We start from the raw sequence: 21,518 nt of genomic DNA, 5'->3' as shown, positions 1-21,518 counted from the left end.
CTTTTTTGGTTACTGTAGTAAGGCCAGCTTCACACGGGGATGTTTGAGCGCACAACACCCAGAGAATAGAGCTCATTCATTTTAGTGGGTTCACTCACATTTCAATATTTTACATGCACATTTCTGTCGTGCAAAAAAATAAATAAAAATTAGAACATCTTCTTTCTGTGTATTTGCGCACCAAAGGACCACAGAGGCCAATGGGGATGCGCAAATGCACGCAAAATACGGAAGAAGATGCATGAAACACTGTGTAATTGCTCTGCAAAAAGAACACATCATCTGGAACTAATTAGCCAAAAAAGTGCAGTACGATATGGCGATACGCACGCAAAAAAGCCTCATTCAGTGCACAAATACGTTGCGCTGAGGAGCGGGCAACTGCGCTTATGCCTGCGTCAAGCCGGCCTAAGGGGGCTGCAGTGCTCCAGTAAGTGCTGACTAGGTAGAGTTCTCATCCTCTCCCACCTACATTTAGGCCTCCTACACACAGGCAGATTTGCATTGCGGAGTGAGCGGTGGGCATCCGGACTCTGCAGTAAATAGCATCCTATTTTCCACTCGTGGAGGAGAAATCACGGCATGCTACGATTCTGTGCGGACTAGTGAAGTGAATGGAAGCAGTATGTCCCGCGGCACTTCCGCAGTGAGCACTGCAGAAGTGTCGCAGGATCTGAGTCATCGCCTAAGCGATGGAGCGCTGTCCAGCACATCCGCAGCGCAGAAAGACGACACCCACTTGCACACACGGATTCCACTGCTGGATGCCGCAGCAGAATCCAGCCGTACCCGCAGACATTGGGAGAATGCTTTTTCTACCATTCCAGCTCCTCTGCGCCGCACCGATCTTTCTTTAGCACAGCGGATGCGTCTGGATGCGCCGTGCTTTTTTTTTTTAATGTCCTGCTCTTCTGCGGAATCCGTGGAACAGCCCAAATGACAGCTGTGGCGCAGATATGACGGATTCCATTGACTTCAATGGAAGCCGTCCCGCAGAATAGAGCATGCTGTGATTTTCTCCCGCAGCGCGTGACCAGCACACCGGGAGAAAATGACATCCGCATGCTTTTAAATCGTTTGCAGATGCTGATGCATCCTTATGGGCAGCTTTGATTTCTGGATCAAAGCCGCAGGTGGACATTGGGTTTTAGGCCTTTGGCCAAGCCCCAACCACTTGGGCACAGCGCAGGTTCCAGCATTGCCCTCCTCGTCTCCGGGACAGTTCATCACACCAGGCTTAAGAATTACCAGAATTTATTTTGAAACGTAAATACAAACATCTCTTTACAGATAAATTACACCCAAAAAAGACAAAGCCAAAATCTTATCAACAGAAGGCAAATTGGTAAAAAGAATAATGCACATAATTTACATATGGGGAGTCTAAAAACTAAGTTGAGCTAAGAGTGATATATATGCAACTCTGGGCTGTTTAGGTGGCACCAACCATAGAGGCAAACTGTACAAAGACGGGAACAACAGTCTGTTAAAGGGGATGTCAAAGAGCAAAAAAACAAAACAAAACAAGACTATTCTTTTTCAAAAACCAGCACAACACTTGACCACAGGTTATACGTGGTATTGCAGCCCAGCTGTATTCACTTCAGTGGATCTGAGCTGCAATACAAGACACAACCTGTGAACAAGTCTGGCATTGTTTGCAAAAGCAGCCATGTTTTTTCTTATAATGTACAACCCGTTTAATTATTTGGACAGAACACTGGACAGACCTCATCAGGGTGTACTTGTAGTGTTGTCTTACAGCATTGTGAGAGAAGAGGACGACTCGAGGATCTATGATCACTAGTGATTTTTATAGAGTTGGAGATGCTCTTTATGAAGTACATGGTACACCTATCTGCATGGCTTTTTAAAGGGCTTGTCCCACTTCTAGCTGTTTTGCTGCAAGAAGCAGACAGCTCCGTACGTTGCGCAGTGGCCAGGGTTGGCACTGCAGGCCAAGTCCCATTCACTTCCATAGGACTCAGCAGTACCAAACCTGGCCACTGTGCAATGTACAGAGCCATCTGCTTCCTGCAAAAAAAAAAAAAAAAGCTGCTTGAAGAGGGAAACCCCTTTAATAGTTCTATGAACTACCAAAGCAAGCATGGCACTGCCCCAGTATATTAGGGGTTAAAAGGCAGAACACATTAACATGTTTAACCCATTCTGCACAGGAGGGTAATGTAGTAAACAGACAAGTCCATATGGATGCAGGTTTAGGGTTCAGGGACATTCTCTGTTGCACTCTTGCTAAGGAAATCCCATATACAGTAATTAGATTTATGACCTTGCGCAGCTTTTACTGGCGAGAATGTAAACCTGCGCTGCAGAGTCTCTGGCACATCCAGACTATAAACACCTCCTTCTGTGGTGTGTAAGGACAGCAGGATCAGAGAATGGTGCAGATAAAATACAACCTCTAGTGTAAGAGGAAGCACTTCTTAATATACAACTACTTCTGGGATCACCGCAGGGGTAATGACCAGCGGCTCGACCGTCCTCTGGTATCACTTCCCTGATCCCCAGCAAGGCTTATCTGACAAGGTGTTTGGGAGGTAAGGAAAAAGAGAGAGAATATATTATATTTGTACATTATCCCTCCATATGAAGTGCTAATCCTAGGCTTAAATCCATGCATTGAGGCCACCATATGAGGACAGACAGGCCGGCTTCAGCTTCCAAGACTGCGGCGAAACTAGAAAGCAGTAGCAGCACAATCCCGGGGCCCAAGATCCTCCCTATGTTTATTGGTGAAGGCCACGTGTGATAAAGTGACCCCAGTAAACCCCGAGTTCCAGGCAGGAGAGGGCAAAGCAGTGAGACATCAGTTCCTCAGCGCAGCCAGTCTGAAAGAAGAAAGCACAACGGTCAGAAGATGTATAGGAAACAATACGGAGAAACGCATTATAAGACGGCAGTCGTAATATACACTGAATGGCCATTAAAGACAACGGCCATTAGAGACACTGGCCCTTTCATGATTGGAGGCTTCCTGTATGGAAATTAACCCCTTAATGACGCGGCCATTTTTCTTTTTCCATTTTCGTTTTTTCCTCCCCCCTTTAAAAAAATCATAACTCCTTTATTTATCCATCGACGTCGCTGTATGAGGGCTTGTTTTTTGCGGGATGAGTTGTATTTTTCAATGGTGCTATTTAAAGTACCATATAATGTACTGAAAAACTTTTTAAAAATTCTAAGTGGAGTAAAATGGAAAAAAAACGACATTTTGCCATCTTTTAGTGCGTCTTGCTTCTACGGCGCACAAATGGCAACAAAAACGACATGATAACTTTATTCTATGGGTCGGTACGATTACTACGATGCCAAACTTGTTTAGGTTTTTTTTTTTACTATACTCTTTTTTTTTTTTAAAAGACAAAATTTTTTTCAATTATTTTCTGTCGTCATTTTGTGCGCGCAATAACTTTATTTTTCCGTCGACGTAGTTGAGCAAGGTCTCATTTTTTGCGGGATGTCCTGTAGTTTCTGGTAGTACCATTTTGGAATACATATGACTTTTTGATCGCTTTTTATTGCGTTTTTTCTGGGAGACAGGGTAACTAAAAAAGTGCATTTCTGGCGTTCTTCATTTTTTTTTTTCCGGACGACGTTCACCGTGCGGGAAAAATTATGTGCTACTTTGATAGATCGGACTTTTACGGACGCGGCGATATCAAACACATATTTTTAATTTATTATTTAGATTTTTTAATAATAGATATGGCAAAAGGGGGGTGATTTAAAGTTTTACAACTTTTTTTTTACTTTACTTTGAAGTCCCCCTGGGGGACTTTAAGATGCGATGCTTTGATCGCTCCTGCAGTATGACGTAATGCTATAGCATTACGTCATACTGCTTTTTGACAGGCAGCCTATGAAGCCTCCCCACGGGGACGGCTTGATAGGCAGTCTGCTAAGGCAGCCCTGGGGCCTTTCATTAGGCCCGCGGCTGCCATGATACCTGCATGGCTCCCCCGATCTCACCGCGGGGGGGGGGCTCGCGGGACCCCCGAACACCGTTCGGGGGATTTAAATGCCGCTGTCAGAATTGACAGCGGCATTTAAATGGTTAATAGCCGCGATCGGCCGCGCGGCCGCTCGCGGCTATTGCCCGCGGGTGTCAGCTGTTATAAACAGCTGATGCCCGCACTGTATGAAGAGAGGTTGCCACGCAACCTCTCTTCATACATACCCCGACGCTCCATGACGTACCGGTACGTCATTTGTCGTTAAGGGGTTAAAGCAATGACCCCGGAGTAAATCAGTTTCAGTGTGAATCCACATTAGATGAGAAAAGACAATGGATCTGAACATCTTCCAAAGAGGTCATTCATGCTCAACTAGCTGAGGCAGGGATTTCACTGCCAACCTTTCATGTGTGTGAAGAGTATAATGAGAATAGCACGATCAAGAAAAACATCCAGCGAAAGGGGATCTTATATACGGTCAGCAGAGGATGTCAAGAATTGCGGTGATGCAGTGTCAGCAAATTGTAACGGAATACAACGCTGATGCTCCAAATAACGTGTCCGAACGCACAACTTGTCATTTCTTAGCACGGATGGACTATAACTGCAGCCCCTTCAGTTAAGTGATCAGAACTTTTGACGTGTTTTTTAAAGGTTTGTTTTTTAAGTGCAGTTTAATGGGTCCTCAGTAGAGATGAGCGAGTATACTAGCTAAAGGCAATTGCTCGAGCGAGCATTGTCCTTAGCGAGTACCTGCCCGCTCGGCAGAGAAGGTTCGGCTGCCGGCGCAGGTGACAGGTGAGTTGCGGCAGTCAGCGGAGGGGGGGGGGGGGGGGGGGGGGAGGGAGATCTCCCCTCCGTTCCTCCCCGCCGCCGGCAGCCAAATCCTTGCTCCCGAGCGGGCAGGTACTCGCTAAGGGCAATGCTCGCTCGAGCAATTGCCTTTAGCTAGTATACTCGCTCATCTCTACTGAGGACCCATTAAACTGCACTTAAAAAACAAACCTTTAAAAAACACTTCAAAAGTTGTGATCACTTAACTGAAGGGGCTGCAGCGCTCCCCTGAATGCTGCGCCCCTTTGGCCGTTATTGTCGCTTGTTTGCTACTGAAGAAGAATGCATCGATGACGTCTATAGAAGTCTATGCATCCATCTATAGCTGCCAAAAGCAGCAACAATGACAGCTGAGGGAAGAGCGCTCGGGTGAGCACTGGTAGCTCCTTCATTTCAGCGATCAGCAGCAGGACCTCCACTGATCACAACTTTTAACATGCCACTGGGATATGTCAAACATTTTTTTTTTCTTTAACTGCGTATGCAAGAGTCATGTCAGAAAATTGGTTGCATCCTCTCTTATACAATTACTTGGCTACTTCTGCTCTGCCTAAAAAGTAGAGCTCCTATGGTTTAATGTCTAATTCCAAGCATAGTCCATTACTCCTTCAGTTAGGAGTCATTGTCAACCAATAACTGGCCATATACTATTGTAGTTATCTGCAATTGGTGCCTCAACCTCACCTGCGTGACAGCTGGTCTTCCTGCGTGCGGGTAGAACTCTCGCCCACTGATGTTGCTCCCTGGGGAAGCTGGTTCAGCTGATCCATTACTTCCAGCCCATTCTCCTCTGCGATCTGCATGATCAAACTATCCACCTGCTCTTGTGGGGTGGTCAGGGTCATCGCGGATCCCATGGAGTCCTCCATTACCTATAGACAAAGAGTTGCAAGGTCAATAAATGGAAGTGAAAAAAGATCCATAAGTAAACCAAAACAAGGCATTTTAGGTGCAGAAAATATGCAGTACTTTATAACTGCAGTTTCTGCAGACTTTTATGTGTCCAGGTATTTGATGTGTTTTATCTCAAGCACACTTGATGTAACTAATGAAGCCCTTGATTTGTTGCATCAGGTGTACTTGTGACAACATCTGATTTGCACATGTGTGCTCTTATGAGGGATTCTATTCAGGGGTTGAATAATTTGCAGACCAGAAGGCTAATTTCACATGGGCGAGCGCAATATCGGGCTATGAAACTCGTCCCGATATCCTGCTCATGCGATGTCCCCGTGGTTGCGAAGCGTTTTAATGCCAAAACCGACTCCCATCATTTTAGTACAGTTGCGATTGGCAAGTGTTTCCCATTGTTTTCAATGGAAACCTCACGGGCAAGACATTCCAAGGGAACGCCCAAATATAGGACATGCCAGGGATTTTGGTGCTGTGCAATGCAATGAGGGAAAGAAAATTGCTCATGTACATGACCCTATTCAAAAGAATGTGGTTCAAATTTGTGTGAGATTTGTGCGTCTTGCAGTACACAAGTCTCTCAGGATTTTCAGGGTGGTGTGAAAACGGCCCAAGGGCGCATTCAGACGACCGTATATCATCTGGGTTTTCACGCCCGGCCGATATACGGCTTTCCTCTCTGCAGGGGGAGAAGGCTGGAAGAGTCGGGAGCAGTGCTCTGAGCTCCCGCCCCCTCTTTGCCCCCCGCCACTATTTGCAATGGAAGGGGCGAGATGGGACAGGGGCGGAGCTACATCCCAAACCTTAGCTCTGCCCCGTCCCGCCTCTCCCATTGCAAATAGTGGTGAGGGGCAGAGAGGGGGCGGGAGCTCAGTGCACTGCTCCCGCCTCTTTCAGCCTCCTCCCCCCTGCAGAGAGGGACACCGTATATCGGCCATGCTGAAAACCCAGCCGATATACGGTCGTCTGAATACGCCCTAAGGCTGTATTCACACATGTAGAATCCACTGTGGAATTTACAATAGCGAAATCACAGCTGAAATTCTTAACATTTTTGCAACAATTCAGTAGGGTTTTTAAAAAATGCTGCAGATTCTAAATCCGCAGAATGTCTATTTACACTGCGAATTTTCATATTCGTGTGTTGCGAGACGTACAAATATGAAACCCATTCTTTAGAACGGGTTATTTCACACTTGCAATGTTTTCCTGCATGACATCGTGATGAAACGTGGGAAACACATTGCAGTAGGTCCTATCTTTCTGCACTATCGCTCATTGAAAGCAATGGAAGAACTCCGCAATCCTCTGCCGTGGCTGTTACAGCCGCGGAGAGGATTCCCTTCATCCCTGCAAGAATGCGAGGCTGTTTTCAGATGGAACTGCCTTGCATACATGGGGCTTTCCCATGGTGGCAAGTGCGATATCGGGCAGTGGATATCACCCTCACCAGTGTGAAGGAGCCCTTACGATTTTATTACATGAGGGTTTCTTCCCTGTAGGTGCAGCTACACCAATTACAGCTGGCATCTGGACTTCGTTCAATAACTATGAAAATAGAACCCATTATTTACAATGAGGGACTTTACAGAGGCGATTTTTCTCTTGCAGTGATGCTATGAGATAGACAAATTGCAGCAATCCTATATTTTTTGGGGGTGTTATCACCCATTATTATCTATGGGAATATGTTTATTATCACTCACATGCAGATGCCATTTTCATGCGAGTATGATGCGATTTTTATTGTGCTATTGAAATAAATGATTTTCATGTGTGTGAAACCTTGCATGTGCAGCGATACGGGTGCTTTATTTTAGCAAAATCCATCACAATCACAGGGAAATTCGCATGTCTGCAAACACAATATCGCCCTCACCAATATAAATCCGGCCTGGGTTGTGTTGAGCCATTTATATTGTTTTTGTTTGATTGACTTTTTTTTTTGCAAACAGCTGAAAATTTGTACATTTAGCAAAATACTAATAGGGGAATTTATGAATTGTGAGGCCCAATGGTAACAGAACGCATAAAGTACAGTAGAATAGGTATGCGTTATAGAAAGGTGATATTAAATAAATAAATCTAATTGGCAATGGGGGATGAATAACTGATTGCAACTGTATGGTGCCTGCAAACTGTCGAACATGGCTGCCACCCAGTGGACACAAGTAGCATAGCATGACATAGCTTGAGGATTTGGGTACATTGATGAGTGGTCCCCAACCTGTTGTCTGTTCCCCTCCTAAATATCATCATGGGAAGTAATTCTAATTTAAAAAGAAGGCATCAGAGTTCGTTAAACCAATAGAGTTAGACAGATACGGCCGCCGTTACTCACTGATGTGTGAACATCGAGATTCTGAACCTGCTGCTCGAATTTATCCATAACAGCTGACACCTTCTGCAGGTCCATGGCACCCAGAGCCTTATCCAAAGCCTTTGTAACCTGGGCCATGTTCTTAGTCACCTGTGTGCAAAAGAAGTGGAAAATGCAAAATGCGTTTTAGTAAGGTTTTGTCCTCAAACATCCTCAAAATGTCTTACTACTACTGAATCATCTTGAATTACACATATGGCTTATGTACGGGCTCACAGAACAGCCTGCTGCATGTAATGTACTAGGACTGAAAACTGAACAACAGACTGGCCGTGTAATCAGGCAGTCATTCACTTATGAGAGACTGCCTGCTTACTATGAATGAAGGCAGGCAGGCGGACGGGCCAGAACGATCCCCGACTCACTCCACCACCATTCACAAGCAACGCTCATTCCTGTATAAAAGCACAATAAGTTATCGCTGGGATGACCTGTCGGCATTTGCACCCACCAGGTCATCCCATGTAAAAGAGCCCTTAGGATAGGTCATCGATAACTGACCAGTAGGGGTCCACTGTTTCAGATCCTCATCAATCAGCTGATTGAAAGGTCGCAGCACTGGGTGAGCACTGCTGCCTCATCCCAGACCTGCAAAGTCCCATTCATTAGTCAGATGGCCTAAAAGCAGTTCAGTCCGGTTCAATTGACTGGGACTGAGCTGCTTTACAATGTACAGCACTGTGCCTGGTATGGACTGAAGTGACAGCAGTGCTCAACCAAGCACCTCAGTCACTTCAACCAGCTGATTGGTGGTGATCCCAAGCGGCAGACCCCCACCGATCAACTATTAAAGACCTACCTTCAGGATAGGTCATGCCAAGACCCCTTTAACTAAAGTACAGCTGGATCAGCAGCTTCCTCAGGTGTAGAATCTGATTTCAGTGTCACAGCAAAGAAGGGTCCTCTAGAAGATGGGTTAGACAAATCCTTTCAGACTGGGTTTCTATATGGTCAGTGATTCAATCTGGATTGCCTCGGACGTGGCACCGAAATGCCAAAAAGAAACTGATGCGAGAACTCACCCCATTGTATTTCATGGGATGATTTCTGGCGTCAGTTGGGCTGTCAGGGTCTTCCTGCACTGGATGGAATAACAGCATGCAGCTTTTTATGTCCAGCTATTTCAGACTGTGGATGCCGGACCGGTGCATGAAAAGGTAATTGGTTGTGTCCAAGTCAGGCGTGGGTGGACACAACTAATATATGGGTACCCAGCAGTGTGCAAGCAAGATGTTATGTGCTCAGCGGTGACCTCTGATGTTGGAATCTCTCTCCTTATAACTCTGCATTGTTGTGGACCGCAGTTCGGGGGAGGGGGGTAATTCTGGGGTATTCTACATGTAGCAACATCATTGCATTTATGGTTTGTGCTTTATTCTGCCCACAACTAGACAGGTCAGGGACACATACCCCCTTCATGGTGACTGCCGTCTGCACTTTAGAAGCGACAGCGTCTACCCGTGAAGCCATCCGCAGCCAGTTCAGACCTTCGTTCTTCTTCCGGATTGCATTCTCAGCATACACACGGGCAACTTCCACATTCTTCTGCTGCAGAGCCTGTGCAGGGAATGAAAATAAAGCTCAGAACTAGCTCTCCTCCAAATACAATGACTTAATGGAAGATTAGACAGACAAGATAATTCATGTGGGACAATAGGGGGCGCTACTGCACTCAATTCATAGCTCCATGGTCACCTAATTGAGCAGTAAAGCTACTCAACTGAGCAAATTAATTAAAAGGGTTATTTCAGGCATTTAACCCCTTTCAGTACCAATCAACTAGTCTCAGGATAGGTCATCAGTAGTTGGATCAGCAGGGGTCCACCATTCAGAACCCCCGGCGATTACCTGATCTCAGCCCCCACAGTCACTGCAACAGGCCGGATGTATCTACATTGGGGGTCGAAGACGGAGTGCTATAGAAAATATATCTCCCATTGATTTAGATGGGAGTTATACAATCTGTCGCACTTCTGGCTCTGACCCCAATGCAGACATTTGGCCCCACCGCAGTGAGTGTGGGGGCCGAGATCAAGTGAGAAGAGAAGGTCCTGAGCGGTGGACTCTCACTGATCAACGACTGATGACCTATCCCGAGGATAGGTCATCAGTACTGAAAGGGATAAAAGCGACCCTTCGGACCTGGACAAAGAGGACTGCCCCGCTTTCCTGATGCACACTGTGCACAGTATACATTGGTAGTCAAGAGACCCTACATGCTGCTCAGACTGGCCAGTAATGTGCACATGGGCAGCACTTGTCAGTCAAAGGAGGTTTAATGTCTTAAGACCAATGATGGGTACTAATGCACAGTGTAGACCAGGTAGTCAGAGAATTGGTTCGGCCATCTGTGTTTGTCCAGGTCCGGGGAGTCAGTTTAAATGCCCACAATACCCCATCAAGGAGACTGTATGGCATACTAATTTAGTCCTATTATTAATGTAATCAGTATGCAGGAAAGCTGGGAGAACATTGCTACAGATGCTTGCAAGAGAGGTTAACACCCAGCTTTCCAAGCCCCTTTCCACTTATCACAGCAGGTACATAGAATACTAAGCAGCTTGGAACTACATTAACCCCCCCTCCCCTCCCCGCGTAAAAATTTGTATGTGTAGTTTGTATTGGTACCATTTTGAGGTATGCATGATTTTTAAAATTATGTTTTGTTCCTGTTTAGGAGAAGCGAGAATCAGAAAATGGCTATTTTGGATTTTTAAATTCAATTTTCCATGCTTGATAAATAATGCAATGTTTTATAGTACAGGCTGTGGATGTGGCAATACCAATTATGTGCATTTTGTTTTTTATAAAAAGGGGAAAAGTTAACTTTTTTTTTTACCGTATAAACGCTCAGATAACATAGTATGTTAGGCTGAATGAAGGCAATGTCCATCTAGTTCAGCCTATTTCCATCCCCTAGTTGATCCAGAGGAAGGTAAAAACCCCAATTAGCCCATTTGGGGGAAAATTCTTTCCCAACTCCATAATGGCAATCAGAATAATCCCTGGATCAACCTCTGATTAGTTCCGGGTCTAACAGTCATGTAGGAACTACAAACCCGCTGGTCACCTAATGTCTATATCCTGTAATATCCTTCCGCTCTAGAAAGACATCTAGTCCCCTCTTAAACTCCTCTATGGATTTTGCCATCACCACATCCTCAGGCGAGAGTTCCACAGTCTCACTGCTCTTACAGTAAAGAACTCCTCTTCTGTGTTGGTGATAAAACCTTTGTTCCTCTAGACATAGAGGATGCCCTCTCGTTACCGTTGCGGTCCTGGGTGTAAACAGATCATGGGAGAGATCCATGTGTTGTCCCCTCATGTATTTATACATGGTTATTTGGTTGCCCCTTAGCCGTCTTTTTTCTACAGTAAATAATCCCAATTTTGATGCCTCTCTGGGTATTCCAGTCCCTTCATTCCATGTATTAGTTTAGTTGCCCTTCTTTGAATCCCCTCAAGCACTGTAACATCTTTCCTGAGCTCCTGTGACCAGAACTGTACACAGTATTCCATGTGAGGCCTGACTAGTGTCTTATATAGTGGGAGGATAATGTTCTCGTCCCTCGCCCCTATACCTCTTTTAATGCACCCCAAGACTTTATTTGCCTTTGCAGCAGCTGACTGGCATTGGTTTCTCCAGTTTAGTCTACAATCCACTAGTACCCCCAGGTCTTTTCCCATCTCACTTTTCCCTAGCAGTACCCCATTTAGTGTATATTGGTGACAATCTGTTTCTCCTGCCCATGTGCATAACCTTACATTTATCAACATTGAACTTCATTTGCCATTTTCCTGCCCAAGGCCCCAGCTTATTTCGGTCCGTTTGTAGCCGTACCTTGTCCTCCGTTGTATTAATTATCTTATATAGTTTTGCATCATCAGTCAGTAATGCAAGCATCTGCGAGGTTAAACGGTGTGAAGGAGTAATTAGGTGAGCAAAGACTCATCAGTTCACTCCTTTTCTGGGAAAAAAAAAACATATGTGACAACCAGAGAGCAAATATGCTTTCTGATTGATGGTGGGGTGATTATATGAACCAAAATTCATATCACCCCTCACCGGGTACAGGGAGACGCAGGAGAATCACAGATATTTTCTGCTGTGCTGGTCTCCGCTCCCACTCTCTGTACACAAACACTAACAAAAAAATAAATAAATCTATAAATTTAGTATTCCCAACTCCACTTGAAACAGCCATAACTTTAGTTCTCCAAGGGCTACAAACAAACTGGTGTCCTTTCAAAGAATGCAGAATCGAAGCTTTAAAATGACCCCAGAAGCATGTTAGTAGCCCTGATAGAACTGGAGCTACAGCTGTTTAAAGTAGAACAAACTGTTCATCCTGAACTATAAGGTCCTTTCCCTGCAGCACGGTCAGAGCTCGTCCTCCACTATAGGAGGGGTTTAATGCTTGCACTGCCATGCAAAATCCACAGCAATGTTTCACAATAATCTGCCCAGCAGAGGGCGCTGCTCCTTCACAGCAATGTATTGTCCCCTCGCCAATACTCTTACCTTTTTCACTTTAGCGTTCTCAGAGTTGGAATCCTTCTCCGCCTTCTTCGCCAGCTTCTCCAGCTGCTTGGCTGTGAACTGAAACAGACCAGAAAACAACAGATAAAGCCGCAGTATACGGAGCGGAGCCCAGATGTAGCCACAAGGGCCAGAAATAATGTACACCACTTAATATACTCACCTTCAACTGGAACAACGTGTCTGTAAGAGAAGCAGAAGACGGATGATTAGTAACAATGGTGCAAGCAGAACAATAGGAGAGAGAAGAAAAGTGCATCCGCACATGTAGTGGGCAGCAGGGGCTTTCAGGCTGGAGAGAGTAAAGCGGATCTGCCAATCTGCTGCCCCCTGCACGTCCCTTCTAAAGGGGTATACCAACCATAATCGCCCAATACTTTCCACTGTTAGACTGATGGAGGTCCCACTGCTAGGACCCTCACTGATCGCAAGGATGGAGGACCTTGGCCTCACAGCCTTCTGCATGATCGCGGCAAGGAGGAGCTTGGAAGTAGCTGAAACATGCACTGACATCACATTTTTATATAAAAGGGAACATTGTGCGATTTTCTAATATACTTTGGGGCAGATGTATCCTAATCAGTGCAAAGGAAAACTGCAGAGTTGCCCATCGCATTCAATCGGGTCGTTGCTTTCATTGTTTCAAGGGTCTCTGAAAGAGGAGGTAAAATCTGATTAGTTGCTATGGGCAACTACTTCACTTTCTTTGCACCAGTTTTGATGCATCTCAACCTTTGTGCTTCAATTCCTCAATATTTTCAAGTCATCTGCTTACTGTCAGTGAATAGGAACATACTTGTTTACATTCAGAGGCTCAAAGCACATACGGAGCTAATATTTCTGATAACTGAGGTTTTGTTACATTTGCATTCTGTCCAGACAATCCTCTGTGAGCTGAATATATCTGCAGCACAAATCTCTCTCCAGCGGCCCCCCTCCACCCACACATTTAAAGGGGTTTTCCAGCACCAAACTATTGATGGCCTACCTTCAGGATAGATCATCAATACTTGATCAGTGGTGGTCCGCCGTTCAGGATCCATGCCGATCAATCGATTGACTAGGCATGTCGCAACCCTCTTCTCAGGACTGTGACGTTACGTTCATCGGCCACGGAGCAGCTTGGTCCCATTCAAGTGAATAGAACTGAGCTGTCATACCAGACGTAGCCACTATACAGTGTACAGCACTGTGCCTGGTATGGACTGAGGAGTCAGCAGCACTCACTTCAATCAGCTGTTCGGTGGGGACCCTGAGTGGCGGACCCATCTAATCAACTATTGATAACCTATTATGAGGATTGGTCATCAATAGTTTAGTGCTGGAAAACCCCTTTTAAAGGGGTTATCCCAAAAAAGATGTATCACCTACCCACAGGATAGGTGATAAAAGTCACCGCTGAGACCCCTGTTCTCCATATTATGAGCTGGCTGCATCCCCCCCAGTGAGGTGATTGAATGGGGTGGGGGGGGGGGGGGTCACACATGGGCGGTGTTGCTCCATTTATCTTCAGTTGGAGACCCCCAAGTGCTTGTACTCAGCTATTCTGTCAGCCCCATGGAACCGAATGATGTGGTGCCATGCATGTGCGACTGCTGCTCGATTCAAGCACCAGACGGGCTGTCCTGAGCAGTTTGTTACAATGTATCATGCATGAATCCAAGCTCCAGTCTAGACTGGATGCAATTGTACAAACCCTCAGCTGTGAGAAGTCATAAGAGCGTGGCCTACAAGTTCACCTGTAGAGGGCGCCTGACAGCTGCTGTACTTTTGTCCTAGTGACCTTTCATATCCACCTCATCGCTGTCCTAGAATAGTGCAGTTTGTAACATGAGGCGTCGGGTCACATGAGCAGCACCATGATATAACTCGTAGCCTCGGCTGGTCACGCCTCCCATTATTACGCTGTTTGCTTTAGTCACAGGCGCCCAGGTTGTCGCACCCCACACAGTCACCAGCCTCGGGAGGGACAGCCTGATAATGTTGTGACAGTATGATGATGTCACCGCTGCGATGGCAACGTGAAGCTCGAGTCACCTTTTCCAACCTGTCACACCTGTTTCAGTAGGGGAGAAGGGGCAAAGTAAACGCTGATCGGCAGCAACAGGCAACATCCCAATATACATGTATTACATGTGACCCCCTACAGTCCGGCTTCCGCCTCCTACACTCGACAGAAACCACCCTGACTAAAGTGTTAAACGACCTCCTGACTGTCAAATCGAGGGGCGACTACTCCCTACTGATCCTCCTCGATCTCTCAGCAGCATTCAACACTGTTGACCATGACCACCTCCTCACTATGCTTCGCTCAATCGGCCTAAAGGACACTGCTCTCTCCTGGTTCTCCTCCTACCTGTCTGACCACTGCTTCAACGTCTCCTTTTCTGTCTCTACCTCCCCTTCGGTAGGGGTCCCCCAGCCCTTGGTCCTCGTCCCCCTTGCTGTTGGGGTCCCCCAGGGCTCGGTCCTCGGCCCCCTCTCTTCTCCATCTACACAATCCCTATTGGACAAACCATCAGGAGATTTGGCTTTCAGTACATCTCTATGCTGACGACACCGAGTTATCCACCTCTTCCCATGACATCACAGGAACATTCCTCCAGAACATCACCGACTGTCTGTCTGCTGTCTCTAACACCATGTCCTCGCTCTACCTAAAACTGAACCTCTCAAAAACTGACTTACTGGTGTTTCCGTCCTCCACTAACCGACCTCCTCCTGACATCTCCATCTCAGTGTGTGGCGCCACCATAACTCCCAGACAACATGCCCGCTGCCTTGGGGCCATATTCGACTCCAATCTCTTCTTTACCCCATACATCCAATCTTTGGCCCGAACCTGTCAGCTGCAACTCAAGATCATCCCAAGAATCCACTCTTTTCGCACAGTGGACACGCTAAAAACGCTTACTGTTGCCCTCATCCACTCCCGCCGCGATTATTGCAACTCGTTGCTGATCGGCCTCCCCCGCACCAGACTCTACCCTCTCCAATCCATCCTAAATGCGGCAGCCAGGCTCATATTCCTGTCCAGCCGCTACTCAGACGCCTCTGCCCTGTGCCGGTCACTGCACTGGCTGCCCGTTAAATACAGAATTCCATTTAAACTCACTACCTTCATCCACAAAGCCCTCCACAGTGCAGCGCCCCCCTATATCGCCTCCCTCACCTCAATCCATCACCCAGTCCGGGCTCTCCACTCTAACGAAACCAGACTGAGCGCCCCTTCAATTCAAACCTCTCATTTCCGCCTCTAAGACTTCTCCAGAGCAGCACCAGTCCTCTGGAACGCACTACCAAAGGCTATCCGGGCAATCCCCGACACACAAAACTTCAGGCGTGCCCTAAAATGTACCTCTTCAGGGAGGCATACCGTATCCCCTAAGCCAAATCCCTCTGTACTCACCTGATTACATGCTCCCTGACCTACTGACTGCAATCCCTGCTAGCCGTAATCAACCGCCCCCTGCAGTCATACTGATTTGGCCACTATACGGCCTGACCATTGTGTGTATAGCATCCCTCACTCTCCACTTCGCCATACCGTGCACATCTCCAGCCATTTTACCTTCTGTATCACCCCATTATCTGTAGTATGTAAGCTCGTTGGAGCAGGACCCTCACCCCATTATCTGTAGTATGTAAGCTCGTTGGAGCAGGACCCTCACCCAATTATCTGTAGTATGTAAGCTCGTTGGAGCAGGACCCTCACCCCTACTCTTTCCATCAATTGATTACTACATGGAACCGTGGTCTTGTCCTTATTTCCCTTGTATTGTAAGCGCTGCGGAATATGTTAGCGCTATATAAATAAAGACTATTACTACTAGGACAGCCATCCTTGAAGGGGACTCATCAGCAAATGTCCTATACTACAGGATTCAGTCATAAACAGGATATTATGGGCAATGCGGCCACATTCCCCATCTATGAAGCCAATGAGTGACAACATAATTCCCCATACTACCAAAAGTATTTGACCCCACTATCAGTAGCATGGATCGTGTCTTATTAGTATGTTACATGTACTAAACGGTGCTACATCAGATGCAGCCCCTCGGAGGGGTCAGCCATAGTTTGTGACGGGAAATGCACATTATTGGATATATCGCTGCACTGTCCAGTTCAGCCCTGATTTCAGTGGGAAACAGTAGCTCCTAAGAGGCCCTTTAAATCGTCACATAGGTTTCAGGTTTAAGGGATAAGAGACTGCCACTCTGTGGACCAGGCATCAATGTATAAGATGGGGGACCCCTTTAACCACTTACTGATCGGGTATACAGTATGTGTTTTTACATCGGTCATTAAGGGGCCTCAGACTAGCCCACCATAAAAACACAGTGGCCTAGTCTAAACCTGTTACTGGAGAACCGTGCTGGGAAGAGCCGGAGCCTGGCGGTCCACTGACAGCCGGGATGCTGCTCTAAGGGTGGGGTCACACTGGGCGGATTCCCGCCGGAAATCTCGCGGTTTGGCCGCAGCAAAACCCGCGAGATCTCCGCAGGGAGAACCGCCGCGGAAAAACCCGCGGCAGCTTTGAAGCAGCCCGGCTGCTCGCTCTTCCGCTGCGGCCAGCACTCCCATAGAGGAGAGCGCGGCCGCAGCGGAATGAAAAAAGAATGGACATGCTGCGGTCGGCAAAGCCGCACCACAGACGTGGTTTCGGCCGGATTAACTGCAGCGGATTGGCCGACCTGTGTGGACGAGATTTCTGAGAAATCTCGTCCACATGACTGGCTAATCCCGGGATTAGTGGCCGCAGGCAAATCCGCCCTGTGTGAACCCCCCCTAAAAGGGTAGCTTCACACATCGCAAACCTGCTGCAGGTTTTCCGCAATACAGCAAACAGACTGGAAATCCACAGCGGTCAAACCGGGACCTAAATGATACAGAATTAGCTGCAGTTTTTGAAAAAAACAGATCTTCTGCAGAATTTAACCCTTTTATTTCTAGGGTTAAAACCTGCAGCAGAATTTTCTAATCCGCAGAGTTCTTTTTAAAAACACTGGATTTGTTGCAGAAATGTTCCCCTCCATGCGAGATTTTAGAGATCTAGGGCGTACACTGAACGATGATCATTTAGATTTGCACGCCGAATCTGAACCATAGTCATTCCGTGTAACGGGGAGCTAACTCTTCACATTCCATGATCAATAGCGATAGTGTCATGTAAGTGGGTGACAGGAAAAAAGGTGCCCCCGCTAAGCGACAGCGCGGGTACTTCAAACAAATAAAAATCTGCCCCTGTGTATGACCGCCAGCGAGCCTCTGTGGTCACGTGCAATACGCCGTACGTAGGGTCACCGGCCGGGCTCACAGTCGGAATCAGCTGCAGGCCTCTCGCATGCGGAATTCGACCTGCTGGTGTGAGCCCGGCCTAACATGGTTTACCGCCACGTTCATGGTGACCTGCACTATAAAAATATAACGTCTGGTATGCTGCAAGGTGAACGGCATAAACCCCCCCCCCCCCAAAAAAAAACACCTTTGAATTTTTTTTTTATTCATCCTTCAAAAAAAAAAAAACAAAAAAACATTATAAAAGTTAAAGGAGATGTCTGACTTTTTTTAGCCTGGGTTCACACGGGGCGTATTCCCGCCGGAAATCCCGCGGTTTGGCCGCAGCCAAAACCGCTAGATTTCCGCCGGGAGAACTGCCGCAGAAAAAGCCGCGGCGGCTTTGAAGCAGCCCGGCCGCTCGCTTTTCTGTTGCGGCCGGCGCTCCCATATAGGAGAGCGCAGCCGCGATGTAAATAAACAAATAGACATGCTGCATCTTTTGAAGCCGCGGCGGCCGCAGCCGCAGTTTCAGACGGACTTACCGCAGCGGATTGGCCGCCCCGTATGGACGAGGTTTCTGAGAAATCTCGTCCACATGGCTGGCTAATGCCGAGATTAGCGGCCGCGGGCGGATTTGCCGCGGCGAAACTGCGGCAAATCCGCCCTGTGTGAACCCAGCCTTAGAGGTTCGGCCCTGAGCGCAGACCATCAACAGAAGGAAGAAAAAAAAATATGACGTTTTGGACAACCCCCCCCCCCCCACCCAATAAAAACCCAAAAAGACATTATATGATGCAATTAAAAAAAAAAAATCTCAACTAAGTCTTCGTGCCGCTGTTGATGAAAAAATAAAAATGCTTCACTCGCTAGAGCGAGCGGGACTATGAAACAAACAAACAAAAAAAGTTGGCTGGTTAATAAGGTGTAAAACCGCGGTCACTGCAGGGTTAACAATTGCGCAACATTACGTATGACGAGTTATCCTCTGCCCACACGGAATGTGAAACCGTGAGTTATGCCCTAACCGCTGCATTGTGGGAGCTTTGGTGACTACCGTACACTTTAGCACGGCAGGGTCACATGACCGCGACATATGTAAAAACCCGAACGGAGGACGACTCAGCGGAATGTTCCCTATAACTTTGGACGTAGAGAAAAAAAATAGTGAGAGAAGCACAGAAGTCACGTAACTCTCCATATAAGTGAAGCCACAGATGGCAGGAGGCATGCTGATACTTGTAGTCCCTCAGCACGTAGCGATTTATTGGTATCCATGGAGATGGTCGGTATATAGCGCGCAGTATTAATGCACACCACGACCTAATAGTCCTCCAGGATCACCTACAGTCCTACAAGCCGCCGGTACTCACCGTCCATCCCGAGAGCTCGTCTTCCTGCAGCTACGGAGCACAGGCAGCCACACTTCCGGGTTCTGTCACCTGCTGCCCCGCCCAATTGTCGCGATGCTGTGACGTCAGTCGGCGCGGAAACAGCCGAGGCAAACGTGATCACGTGACAGCATCCTACGCGCTAGAAACAGATCACATGACCCTAGCTAGCCGCGCGCAGACACTCACACGGTCACATCAGACAGGGTGGGCTGATGATAGGGGCAGTGTACACAGGGGGCGCTCACATTGTCAGAAACGCCCGCTTGTGGGCGCTATAGAGTATTTTTTTCAGTCTGACCCGAATTGCAGAGGTTAATTGTTCAGCTCCTCAGATAACTTTGACGGCAGACTGTCCGGACCAACAATCGAGTAAATGGCGAAGAATGTAAACGATTATCTGCGCGTGTAAATGACTCATTCGCGTTCCAATGGTTAATCGCTCAATATAAAAGGATCCTAAGCCCTCAGAAATAACGCAGCGGGGTGCGAACAGAGACGGGTTGTCATTGGCGCTATGGCTCCAGGCCCTGCAGTATCTGTGATTCAGGGGGTCCACCGGCTGTCCGCCCTGCGGCAGGCTGAGGGAAGCTCCTCCCTCTAATGCCAGTTCTCACCGGCTGCTCAGTGACCAGTAGTGGCGCCCCCTTTTCTACTGGTGTAAAAAATATAAATAAATACCCAGATTTGGGGGAACAGCCCAGAATTTGTGAATCCCCCCCCCCCATCCCGGGGGGCCGCGCAACCAGAAACTGCCCTCCTCAGCCGCTGCAGTGACCGCTATGTACCCCCCACTGACAGCGGCGCAGCTCTATACACAGGCTGACCCCCCTCCGACTGCTGTGTGAGTACAGTGTCCAGAGCCGAGGGGGGTCAGCCTGTGTATAGAGCAGCGCCGCTGTCAGGTACATAGCGGTCACTGCAACAGCTGAGGAGCATTTCTATAGTGGAGGCCCGGGGCTGGGCAATGTAACAGTTGGGGCCACAGAAGAGAGCACAATGGGGGCCACATAGGGGAGCACACACATGGGGCACTTTAGTATAGTGGGAGCACTGTTTATAAGTCTGGGCCACAAAGGGGGTATTATTACCTTATGGGCAATAAAGGGGGCACTAGCACAATTGAGGGTAGTGGTGGGATGAGGGGAGTGTGCAGAGACAAGTAGTGGCTGTAAAAAGTGTGTGCCCACATAGAGAATAAAAACGTATGACACAAATCAGAGGACATGCCACTGGAGGTAACTGCACTGTAATCACTATCACTGGGTAGAACTCCTATCTGGCTCTTATGGAGTGGTATCCTGCTCCTCTGAGGGGGTCACTGATGGACGCTATCACTGAAGAATACTATTACTATGATGGGACATAAAGGACATGTCTTAACATAAAAGGGGTGTGGTCTTTCATAGCAATTTGGCACAGCCGCTACAGTTATCCCTCTTTTGGTTCAATAGGTATATACTCCAAGCTGCTCCGTCCTTCCAGGTAGCATTGCACTATATGTGCTGTGACAAATGACCCGCCTATCTCTGGCCTTAGATCTAAAGTCAGGGATTGGCCAGCATCAGTCACATGTCTCAGCACGTAGCAGTGCTACGCTATCCAAAATAAGTTGTTTTGCTGTAAAACTCGTCCTACAGTTCCATCTCAAGCAGATATGTAAATGATGAGAGTTGTAGTGATTAGATGGGCGGTCTTGTCACCTAAGACCTAAAAGTGGTTCCTCTCTTGGCCTATAAAAGGCTCTCGGAGGCTCCTCAAGCTTGATAAAGACCAGTCTTTTGGTTGAAACGTCGACAGTTTTTATTGTATGGAGGAATAAAAATTAATATTTTTATACACATCGTTTGCTGCCATGGACTCTATATACTCCTGGATGATATCCGGATTTAGGTCCTGATTAGAGATGAGCGAGCATACTCACTAAGGGTAATTGCTTGAGCGAGGATTGCCCTTAGCGAGTACCTGCCCGCTCGAGAAACAAGGTTCGGGTGCCGGCGCGGGGGAGCGGTGAGTAGCGGCAGTGAGCAGGGGGGAGCAGGGGGGAGAGAGGGAGAGAGAGATCTCCCCTCCGTTCCTCCCCGCTCTCCCCCGCAGCTCCCTGCCCGCCGCCGGCACCCGAAGCTTGCCTCTCGAGCGGGCAGGTACTCGCTAAGAGCAATGCTCGCTCGAGCAATTGCCCTTAGCGAGTATGCTCGCTCATCACT

The 21,518-nt window shown here is 47.5% G+C and overlaps 1 protein-coding gene across 1 annotated transcript; it reads right to left on the bottom strand.

Moving 5' to 3' along the window:
- Positions 1-1,237: 1,237 nt before the first annotated feature.
- Positions 1,238-19,410, bottom strand: CHMP1A (charged multivesicular body protein 1A). Its single transcript, XM_066582657.1, has 7 exons — positions 19,294-19,410; positions 12,804-12,823; positions 12,623-12,700; positions 9,511-9,657; positions 8,062-8,190; positions 5,493-5,680; positions 1,238-2,849 (listed from the first exon to the last, which is right to left on the bottom strand). Exons 1-7 carry the CDS (start codon positions 19,298-19,300, stop codon positions 2,828-2,830), a joined length of 591 nt encoding a protein of 196 aa, XP_066438754.1. The 5' UTR covers positions 19,301-19,410; the 3' UTR covers positions 1,238-2,827.
- Positions 19,411-21,518: the final 2,108 nt, after the last annotated feature.

The sequence above is a fragment of the Eleutherodactylus coqui genome, chromosome 11, assembly GCF_035609145.1.
Source record: "Eleutherodactylus coqui strain aEleCoq1 chromosome 11, aEleCoq1.hap1, whole genome shotgun sequence".
Taxonomy (NCBI): domain Eukaryota; kingdom Metazoa; phylum Chordata; class Amphibia; order Anura; family Eleutherodactylidae; genus Eleutherodactylus; species Eleutherodactylus coqui.
The sequence above is the reverse complement of the archived record's forward strand: the minus strand, read 5'-3'. Positions and strand labels throughout refer to the sequence as shown.